At 41.0% G+C, this 11,672-nt stretch overlaps 1 protein-coding gene across 1 annotated transcript; it reads right to left on the bottom strand.

Annotated features, from left to right (window-relative positions):
• Positions 1–7,561: 7,561 nt before the first annotated feature.
• Positions 7,562–11,298, bottom strand: LOC123078502 (uncharacterized). The gene is made up of 2 exons (XM_044501034.1): positions 10,744–11,298; positions 7,562–7,933 (listed from the first exon to the last, which is right to left on the bottom strand). The coding sequence occupies exon 1, from the start codon at positions 11,230–11,232 to the stop codon at positions 10,756–10,758; it is 477 nt and encodes a 158-aa protein (XP_044356969.1). The 5' UTR covers positions 11,233–11,298; the 3' UTR covers positions 7,562–7,933; positions 10,744–10,755.
• Between the last annotated feature and the right edge of the window lie 374 nt (positions 11,299–11,672).

Here is an 11,672-nt window from a genome sequence, read left to right as displayed (position 1 = left end):
GAATAATGATTTATCTTGGGTGTCAACATGCATTAAAATGGTTATCGTATAGTATGACAATATGGTATCCTCCTCTGAATGTTTCAAGTGGCTTGACTTGGCACATGTTCACGCATGTAGTTGATTCAAAACCAACATAGCGTCCACGATATTTATGTTCATGGTGTTTATGTCCTACTCATGCTAGTATTTAATGTTAATTATTCACAATGCATGGTTATGACTGTTATCGCTCTCTAGTTGGTCGCTTCTCAATTTATTTGCTAGCCTTGGCATGTACTAAGCGGGAATACTACTTGTGCGTCCAAATCCCTAAACCAAAGTTGTTCCAGATGAGTCCACTATATCTACCTATATGTGGTATTACTCTGTCGCTACAAGTAAATTTGCATGTGTCACCTCTAAACATTCAAATAAGCATCTACTTTGTGTGCCCATACTGCTCATGGAGCGACAGGGGGCAGTTAGTATCTTCCATGATAAGTGTTTATTCTCATGATAAGTGTTTATTCACTTGTCCTTACACGAGAGGGGCTGGTATTCGGGATGTCCAGTCCCATGATCAAATCGCAAAATAATGAAACAAAATCCCTCGAAAAGTTGTTGGCATGGAGGGACCCAAGGATTCGGCTAGCCATGGCTTGTGTTTGTTGGCTGAGGGGGAGTAAACTTTACCTTTTCGCTTGGGAACCGCCGCTAATGTGTTTAGCATGGAAGATATTGAAAACTCTCGGTTGTGACATTGACAGGAAAGACACATGTAAGATCGGAAGTATGTCTAGAGGGGGTGTGGGGTGATTAGACTACTTGACCAAATAAAACCTAACCTTTTCCCAATTTTAGTTGTAGGTAGACTTTAGCAATTATGACAAGTCAAGCAACACCCTACACATGCAATTTTAGGAGTATAGCAGCGGAAAGTAAGACATTGCACATGTAAGTAAAAGAAGGGTTTGGAGAAGGCAAACACAATGGGGACACGAAGATTTTTGGCGTGGTTCCGATAGGTGGTGCTATCGTACATCCACGTTGATGGAGACTTCAAACCACGAAGGGTAACGGCTGCACGAGTCCACGAAGGGCTCCAACCACGAAGGGTGCACGAAGAAGCAACCTTGTCTATCCCACCATGGCCAGCGCCCACGAAGGACTTGCCTCACTCGGGTAGATCTTCACGAATTGGGCGATCTCCTTGTCCTTACAAACTTCTTGGTTCAACTCCACATCATGTTGGAGTCTCTTTCTGAATTTGAAATATGTCCAAATGAAATTCAAATATTTTCAAAAACCCTTTTCATTTATTTAAATGGAAGAAGTCATATCATCTTCACTCTAGGGTTTTGTGATGAAATGAATTTGAATTCATGGAGATCATAAATGCAAGGTGAAAGTTTTGGGAAAGTCATTTTATTCCCTCTCACTTAACTTTAAAAAAGTTTCAAATTTCACTTAATTTCACACAAGCAACCATACCACAATCAAACAAACAATCAAAACTATTTATTTATTATAACATTCCAAAATTTAGAATTTTGGGATGTTACATCAAAGCTTCAACAAATGATTAAATGAATGAAATACATCATCGCTTTGAGAAGTATGTGATAAGCAAGAGCCCCCCCCCTAATTTTGTGCATTATTAAAAAAATTGCATTTGAATGCAAATGCACAATCGATTAGGATCACGGGTCACTCATCCATGTCACATATGACTTGGTGGAGCTTACAAAATGATATGATTGGAATAGTAAGCACGCATCACCAAAACACAAGTGAATGATCATACATGGATAAGCATTAAGCATAACATGAGACATAGTATGATCAAGCACAAACAACCAACATAGTATCTCACAAGCATGACGAACAAAGTAGCACGGATCAATTAGCAAAAACTCGAGAAAACAAATGAGCAAAAGCAAGACACTCTCTCTCAAAGCCTAATGATCTATACAAATTCTCCCCATTTGGCAACAAGTACCAAAAAGGTCGAATAGGTATAGAGCTATGTGTCTGTCTAGGCATGATCCTCGACAGCTCCTGGTGGTGATCTCTGGCTAGCAGCTCTGGTGTGCGTAGATGGCGTTGAGAGAAGTTCATCAGCGAAAGCTTCGGCTGATGTCTGCTGAGCTAGTGGAGTAGAGGCTGGTGGTGGCACTGTAGAAGCAGCAACAGGAGCAGAATGTGTAACTCTCGTATCTGCAACAAGTACAACAGCAGACCTCGATGCCCTAGGCACTATCTAGAATCTTTCAGTCGTCGGTCTAACATCTCCACTGTCCTCTACAACAACTCTAGTAGCATAAACATCATTGATACGTCTCCAACATATCTATAATTTATGAAGTATTCATGCCATGTTTACAACAATTTTATATGGTTTGGGTGCAATTTTATATGATTTAAATGGAACTAACCTGGACTGACGTTGTTTTCAGCACAACTACCGCGGTATTTTTCTTGCAGAAATCAAAGTTCTCCAAATGCAGTGAAACTTTTCGACGATTTTTTTGGAAGAAAAGAGACACTAGAAGCTTCATGGGAAGGCTAGAGGAGCTACAAGGTGGCCACCACCCACCAGGGCGCCCGGGGCCTAGACTGTGGGCTGGTGGGTGGTGGGCACCCTGTGGCCCATCTTAGCGTGAGACTGACGCCAAAAATCCTATAAATAGAGAAACCACCAGAAATAACCCTAGAACTTCGACTCCACCACTGCACGCCTCTGTACCTTCAAAATAGCATCTGGAGCCCCGTTTCGGCACCCTGTCGGAGGGGGAAATCATCACCAAAGGCCATCTTCATCATCCTGACGGCCACCATGATGAGGAGGGAGTAGTTCACCCTCGAGGTTGAGGGTATGTACTAGTAACTATGTGTTTGATATCTCTCTCGTGTTCTTGATTTGGCAGCACGATCTTGATGTACCACGAGCTTTGTTAATATAGTTGGATCATATGGTGTTTTTTCCCTCTCTATCTTGTTGTGATGAATTGAGTTTTTACCTTTGAGGTTTCACTATTATCGGATTGAATAGTTTTATGGATTTGAGAACACTTATGTATGTCTTGCATATGAATACCCGTGGTGACAATGGGGTATTATATTGATTCACTTGATGTATGTTTTGTCACTCAACTCGCGGCGAGGTGACATTGAGGTAATCTATGCATAGGGGTTGATGCATGTTTTCGTCCTACTTTCTCCGGTAGAAATCTTGGGGGCACTCTTTGAAGTTCTTTGTGTTGGATTGAATATTATGAATCTGAAGTTGTTTGATGCGTATCGTATAATTAACTCACGGATACTTGTGGTGACATTGGAGTATCTAGGTGACATTAGAGTTGGTTGATGTGTATCATATGGTGTTATTTTAGTACGAACTCTAGGGCTATTTGTGACACTTATAGGAATAGCTCAATAGATTGATCGGAAAGGATAATTTTGAGGTGGTTTTGTACCCTACAAACAACTTCGTCTTATGTTCTCCACTAGATAAGAACTTTGGAGTGAAGATGATATGTGTCTTGTGGACATATACACCACGAACTCTATACTCAGGGAAGTCTAATGTTTCCACTCTCGCTGAGAGAAAAGGAGATATTATAAAATCGCTAAACGCGATGATGTAATTGTTGGCTCGACTGGGGTCATATTTACTATCCCTATGGGTAGTCGGGTAACATTGAGGATGCTTTTACATCCCGGTTCAACTCGTACCCTACTAAGCTATAGAGGTATCCGTCAAAATAGTTTCCATAGCAAAACTTATGATGACAACAAAGAGGAATATCTTCTCTTTACCATATGCAGCGTATATGGCAAGCACATTCTCTATATATCATCAAGATTGTACTACACATGCTACAAAACCCGTAGCACATGTTGCGTACAAGATAGTTTTCCAAAATGCCTTGTACATGACAAACTTGGCCTACTCGCCTTGGTCATCCAGACATTGGGTTGAACCCAAACTAACAGCAATTCCATTAGTTTATGACTATTATGATGCTAAATTCTAATAATATTTCGATTTTGTGTGCACTACATGTGATATACGGAAGCTAATTTTAAGGCTCGCACACCTTAAAGTCTACATTGAACAACTCAGACTCCTTGAATGCATCAAGCTGAGGTAAGTGGCTCTTCCCATCCATTAACTAGACTATTCAAGTATCCATGGTATTGAGAGACACATCCACATGATGGTCCTAAGTGTGCTTTATCCACACAAACCATTGGCTTGTTATCCTGAATATCGATTTAAATCAAAACTGATGGACAATGTTGCAGAATTCTCCTTGTGTGCCTTCACTATGGCCCTAGGATTGAAGTTTAACACTTTGTCCTATATGTCTAGACTCAAAATGGTTTGGTAGAATCCTTTATCAAAATAATTAAGCTCATTGCATGATCTTTACCTCATAATTGCAACTTACCAACTTACATTGGAGTTATGTTGTTTTACACACTCATGACCAAACTACATAACATTATTCCCCTCTATCTTTGATACGTGGAAATATACCAAGTATTTTCCATCTGCGGTAATTCGATTGCATACTGATATCACCACCCCGTCATAAATCATTGGCCCCTCAGCATATATATGGGACCTATGTGAGCGATAACTGTATTTTCGTCAATATCTCGAGCCCCTCACTTGGGGAGTTATTCAAGGCCCGTATGCTAATTCAATGAGGAACATTTCCAAGCATTAGGGGGAGAGTTCAAGTACCATAAAGAATGCCAGGAAATTAGTGGAATGCTTGACACATTTCTTCCTCAAATCCACGCACTCAAAGATCTGAACCATGCGTTCAGAAGATTTGCAACACATTGAAAATAACCTGTCAAATGCATTCACACGATCCTGCAATCCTGTAAAAATACGTCGGAAAGAGTGGAGGTACCAAGTAAAACCACTCAACTCCCCGTTCAAAGCAACAGGGGGAGAAGTACGGCAATAGTGCATCAGGATTCAGCTTCTCGCAAGCAAGGATATCAAGGCCTCTGAATCAGTAAATGCAAGTCGACTTCATGTTGACAGACACCTAATGGGTAGTGCACACAATGACCGGGACATCAGAATACCCGACTCAACCACATTGGGAATCGCGAACAGTCACCATGGCTAACGATATTTCGATCAATTATATATACATATATAGATTCTGGAGAAATGTATAACCGGAAGTCTACAATTATTGACATACATTTGTCAACTAGATTTCAAAAACCTTTCACATGATTCAAGTCCAAAGACCATGGCCATGGCAAAGTATGAACAACACTCGGACTAAACTCAAGCAAAGGGTGTAATCTAGGTAGGAATAATCTTGCTCAATAAAGGAAAGGTATTCACGTAAGCAATACCTACACTAGTTTTCTTCTGGATCAGAATGAGAACAACGGGGTGGTGAAACATAGAGCAAGTATTGTAGCACAAGGGTTCATGCGGATACCCAACTATTCTCCAGAGGTGGAATCTGATTTCGATAATTTATATCATTGGCAATATAAAATCATCTATCTATGCAGTTGATAGATGTAGTGATCACATATCCATATGGATAACTATATTCAGACATAGATGGTTCCCAATGAAATCTCATTTTGAATCGAAATGCAAAACACAAAATACATTGTGTAAAATCAGTAAGTCACCAACTTATTGTTGTTAGTACATTTTGGTACAACCGACGTAGTGAGTCCCTTACATGCAAGTATTACTCCTACAATGATGATTACCCATATGTGCTCGTCATACACAAGGATTACTCCTGCATGATGAATCACGTCACCATATGGCACTAGGATATAGACCTCGAGGACCTTCACTCATGCATTATGGTACACCATATTGTCTATATCCAGAATATATTGGAGAAATTCATTGTGGACAAACTTTATCCATACATAACTACCATGGTTGTTCAATCTCTAGATGTGGAGAAAGATCCATTAAAACCATGAGATAATGGAAATGCGATATTGAGACACAAAGTTCTATATCCTAGTGCCATTGGACCCACCACACATAATTGATTGGGACTCAAGAATATCTTTCGATATCTCCAATGCATCAAACACCTTGTCCTAATCTTTTAGTTTCAGAGAAATCTTGACACCAATATCACTGGATACATTGATCAGATCCCTATCATGTCAGATCGTAGAGCTTTGTGTTCCTGCTAGGTGTGGTAGCCATCCCATGAAAGTCTTCGAAACAGACCTTAGTGACTACATCCACCAACCAGTATCTCTAAGATAATGTTGCTTGTGTTGCCCGCATGCAAACATTTTACTCCCTTCATCCCAAAATAAGTGTCTTAACCTTAGTACAACTTTGTACTAAAGTTAGTACAAAGTTGAGACACTTATTTTGGGACGGAGGGAGTACATAATAAGCAATACGACTATATTGCTCATCTTGCAAATCAAATCACACAACTTATTTGTTCACAGTCTCTACCAACTTCAACATTTCAAAAAATCTGTTCATGCATTTGGTATGTGACGACTTTCAAATTTGCAAAAATTAGTATCTTCCTTAATTGTTCTTGTCCAATTCATCATATTATACTCGTTTTCCCTTCATAAGTTTACTATACATGTTCTAATAAAGGTTTTCAATGAGATAATATCAACATGAGATCATATGTCATACTTTCTGTTTTCCCCGTCGGGTTCTTTAGGAAATTATATACAACATATTTATTGTCCTCTAAATCCTATTAGTTTTCTCATATTGAGTTGAAAGAGACAATAATTGTTATATGTTTCACATTTTCTCCTTATTTTTTCCATTGGGTATGCAGGAGTTTTAGGAACACTAGCAAAAGGATCCGTGCGTTGCAACGGGAGAGAAAATTGACGTATTTATGAAAACATTCATCAATGCGACATGATAGCATCGGACAGTGCAAGGCAGTGAGACACACACCGGGATGTAGAAGAAATGTATATCATCAGTGCATTTACCACAAAGCGAGCGTTGACGTTGATAGTGCGGAAACTTCTACAAAATATTAAAATCTACACTCAGTTAGCTTTATAAATTCATGGGTCCAATTTGCAGCAACACCGATTGACCTGGCAACGACATGCGTCCATACATCAACGTCGGTCATAATGTGGTCGGCTTTGCAACGTCGTCCTTCTGACTTGAAATACCATCGAACGTCGTCCTTCTCGCTTTGCAACAGGACGATTCGACTTCTCCAATAAAAAGAATAGCGGCAACTGGTATCTTGGCGTGCTTCCGCTAGACTCATAGGGAGTTTTTTTATTTTAATTTCAATGCATGCGTGCCTTCTACAATCCCGCTTAATTGCCCTTCTCTATTGATGCATGCGTAATTAGCCGGACCCATGCGCATGAGCTCCGCTTTCTTCTCTCATCTCTGATGAAATAAATCCCTCTTGATTACCAGCCATGTAAAGCTCGGGCCTCCTCCACTTTCTTCTCTTTGATGTGTCAATCATCAATGCATGCATGTCAATCCCACACAATTTTCAGCCATACAAAGCCATCAATCCGGATTAATGCGTAACGTGCAAGGTTTTGAGTTCGACTCCCACCCGTGTTGAACAATATAAGTGGGTTAAGACATACACATGATTCATTTACATCTCTCGATTCTCTCTCTAGTTAGGTATAGTATACTCGCCACACCAGAAGTTGTAGATTACAAACTGAAATAAAAACCATTACCAGTTCCCAGGATTATTACGACAAGCCATCCAACAAAAGAGCAAAGAAGAACCTTTACATTATCCCGCTTTCTTGGTGTCGAAAGTGGAGTGGTGGCTTAGGGATCCAGCCTTATACACAAGTAGTAATTACAAAGGCAGTGAGAGATTAAAAACAATCATAGTGCTCGACGTCAAGGCGACTTGATGGTATGCCAGTGTCATGAGGCACGCAACAGTTCCTGCAAACAAGAGGCAACACTTCAGCGTCTCAATTAAGTGCGTGTGCAATGTGAGGCCAAACCTGGTGCTAAGAAATATGCTTTTGACGTCTTAGAATCCGCTCTGACATAGCGCAAAGCAATTCTAAAGAAAAAAGATTGGGTAATTCAGCAATCTATTTCCACGTTTCAACAGACTCCAGGAATCCCTGGGGATGTTTTCTTGGTACGAAAATAAACAGTGAATATCTTTGCTTCGGTGCCCACACATGATTTGTCATTTGTTCCGTACTCCCTGAGTCCTGATTAAATGTTACTACGTTGTTAATAACTGTGTAAAGCTTCAATGACTAGGTGCAAGACAAAAGGCATTAGCTTGCTGGATTTTACATTTGTCACACGTGGCCTTGTGACAAACACCTTCATCAGTATTTCTCTTATGTGGTGCCTGCCTACACCAGAACCATATTACATCATGTAAAGGCTAATACATAAAATTGTAAGTTGCATAGTGTTTAGGCAAGTCGGTGCTATACTCTGCCCTGAACCCCCCAAGAGGAACAAGTTCATAGTTTACCATAGAAATAAATCTTCGAGCTACAAAAATTGCAACCATGTAAACAAAGACAACAATACATAAACAACCATCTAGTTACTCTCATGAAAATAAAGAGATCAAACAACTCTAACAGAACCATGTCCTACAAGATGGCAATTCATACAACGTATTACGCGCATACATACCCAGCTCACTGCAAATCAAACCTGATTTGCATCCAGCCCCAAACCAGGAAATGTTATGGATGTGATTGTTATATAAGTGGTAACATGTTCTCTTTCACCAAAATCCATTCAAGTGACGTAAGCAGGTAGTGGTAGAGGAAGGTGGGGGAGTGGAAATAGCGGAGGAGTTTGATGCCCATCTAGCAGCAACAAAAGTTGTTTATCGGGAAGTAAATTTCATTAAGCAAAACCTTAGTTATATTAGTTTATTTATGACATGACTCTCCATGGTGCTTGGGTAGAAGCATTGTTATCTTATTCTGCTGCTTGGTAATGTCATCAGAGGCTACTCCATACCTCCATGATACAGCAACTCTATTAAACGTCCTAAACGCCCTAGCTGCACAACCTGTCTTGACAACATGACCACACTACCGCTGCCACCCTTCTCTTAGCTGCGCTTGCTAGATTGCACAACTAGCAGTTCACCACTAGCAAATATCAGTCAATTAATTTAAGATCAATGCTGGCTAGCAATATATCTTTTAACTACTAAAGTTGAAAATTAGTTGCATACTCATAAATGTGGTGATCCATCAGGGTTGTTTTCTGTTTACCCGACATGCCAAGCACCACCTCGCTGTTCAAACCAGTCCATCCTTGTTACCAGAGTCTAGAGAGCGATCATGGAAGGCAAAACAATCACACTAAAGGACCTTTAAAACATCAACTGCTGTACTGTCTCTAATTACTCATTCAAGTTTCCTCTAAGAGACTTAGGGTTATATTGTTCTAGCTCACAGTATGAGATGCATGTGGTTCTACATGTTGTAGAATATTGTAGTTTACTTCAATTGATCATTGGCATAATTTTTGCGGGGCAGAGTCTGACATGCAGTAGAGTCAAAACAAGATCAAAAAGGGAAGTAATGCACAAGACTGACTGGCTGGGCCATTTTCAGCTTAACAATCACTCGGAAAACCCTCGGTGCCGTGAACGCATTAGTGAACCTGAACATGCAGTAAATGAATGATTATTAACCAGTACAGTTAAATAATAGTGACATCAGTTTGATATAACATCATGAGATGACCAACTGATGCTTGACTCGAGAAATGAACTGAAGTGTGGGAGCTCATAATTCTTGAGTTGTGCAGCAGTAAAATAGTAGCCTTTCAGTTTACACTGCAAGGATCATGGTTCACAACTAACAACCTTTCATTTGAAATTTGATTCACATTTTTGTACTTCTTCCATGGCAGCTAACTCAAATTATTCAAGAATTATACCCTGTATCCCTGTCCTACTGTCCAAGGTGTTACATAGCATTTTACAGCTTGTATTCTTCAGTTGCAAAGCTACTTTGCCACAAGCAAGCATGCCTTGACTTGATTCCAATGCTAGTAATGAAAGCAGCTGAATATTAATTAATGACCGCAATACCAAAAATTATATTTTGTTTGTCTGGAAAATATCTTGGTATTAAAGGACTATAGTTGGTTATGGAAAATGGAATAATAAACAAGCAATAAGAAAAGGTGAAATGCAAAAAAAAAAGCAGCAGTTAAGCATCCAGATATAGCGCACTGCAATTGTAAACAAGAAATTTAGTTGAATTCCACTCTGTAGTTACTGAAGCTAGTCAAAATTCGAAACAGTTGGCACTAAACCAATCCAAATTACCACCAACGACATCTAGTCTTTAATATGTCCATATCCTTCCAATCTAGTACTCCCTCCGATCCTAAATGTAAGTTTTTTTTTTTTTTGAGATTTCACTACGGACTACATACGGAGCAAAATGAGTGAATCTACACTCTAAACTCCGTCTATATACATCAGTATATAGTTACATTGAAATCTCTAAAAAGACTTAAATTTAGGAACGGAGGGAGTACTATTAAGCAACCATAGTACTACCACCACATGGCATATGTGGTAAGCTATATAAAAAAAACCAACATATCGAAGCAACTATAGTACTAGTGTACTACTGTGAATTGAAAATCAAGGAATCATTACAACGTAGAGACACTGTTCTTTTAAGGTACAAGCAAGCAATAGGAAACAGAGGCATGATATATCAGCAGTTCAGCACTAGTAATACCTTGTTATAGTACTAAGAGTCGGCCTTGGCGGGGCATTCGAGGCTGGCGTTGAAGTGGCGGGCGGGGAACTTGGCGGAGACGGAGCCCACCTCGAAGACGAGCTCGTCTCCATCGGCGCGGATCCCGGTGATGGACCACCAGCGGAAGAAAGCCCTGACGCGGATGCCGCTGAGGCCGGAGATGCGACGGTCGTCGAGGTGGCCGGTGAGGTGGTCGTTGAAGTTGGCGAGGTAGCTCCCCGCCGGCAGCACGATGCGGCAGCTGGAGTCGAGGTCGACGGCGAAGTCCCCCGAGCCGGCGTCGAGCGTGTACCCGCGAACGTTGGCCGGGAGCAGGCCGCGCGGGAAGCCGCGGAGGCGGAGCTCGTCGTAGGCGGTGGGGTTGGGCCCGGAGGCGTCGGAGCGGGCGAGCGGGAGGAGGAAGGCCGCGGCGAGGACGGCGGCGACGGGGAAGACGAGGAGGAGGCGGGATTGGGAGGGTTTCGCCATTTCGGTGAGCGAAGCCTGGACGGAAGGGAGACGTGGAACTGTGGAAGAGTCTGGAGTCGCGCCGGGAGGGGTGGCTCATAGTTAACCAACACGCGGGCTTCTTCCTTCCTCATGCACACACAGCCGGTAGTTGACTTTTCCTTTCACTTCTTTGCCCTTGCCCAAAAAGCCTTTGGCACGAAAATCTTTTTTGATTCCGGGCCCATCTGCACCCGTGCTCAATAAAAAAATTCAAAACAAATACTCGAAAAATTCTCATGGTAGATAATTTGGTGTGTGAGGTCCGACCTAATTTTCATATGATTTGGACAACTGAGCAACTTTCAGCAAAAAAGACAAATTCAAGGTCTCTAAAACAGTTTACTGTTCACGTACTGTTTTGACCTGATTTGTCTTTTTTGCTGACAGTTACTCAGATGTCCAAATGAGCTAATATTTGG

The sequence above is a fragment of the Triticum aestivum genome, chromosome 3D (genome assembly GCF_018294505.1).
Source record: "Triticum aestivum cultivar Chinese Spring chromosome 3D, IWGSC CS RefSeq v2.1, whole genome shotgun sequence".
Lineage (NCBI taxonomy): Eukaryota > Viridiplantae > Streptophyta > Magnoliopsida > Poales > Poaceae > Triticum > Triticum aestivum.
Note: the sequence above shows the minus strand (reverse complement) of the source record. Positions and strands in the feature narration are given on the sequence as shown.

What these genes read in the sequence shown, in the direction of transcription:
- LOC123078502 (XM_044501034.1), bottom strand. Translation starts at nt 11,232, where the DNA reads ATGGCGAAACCCTCCCAATCCCGCCTCCTCCTCGTCTTCCCCGTCGCC.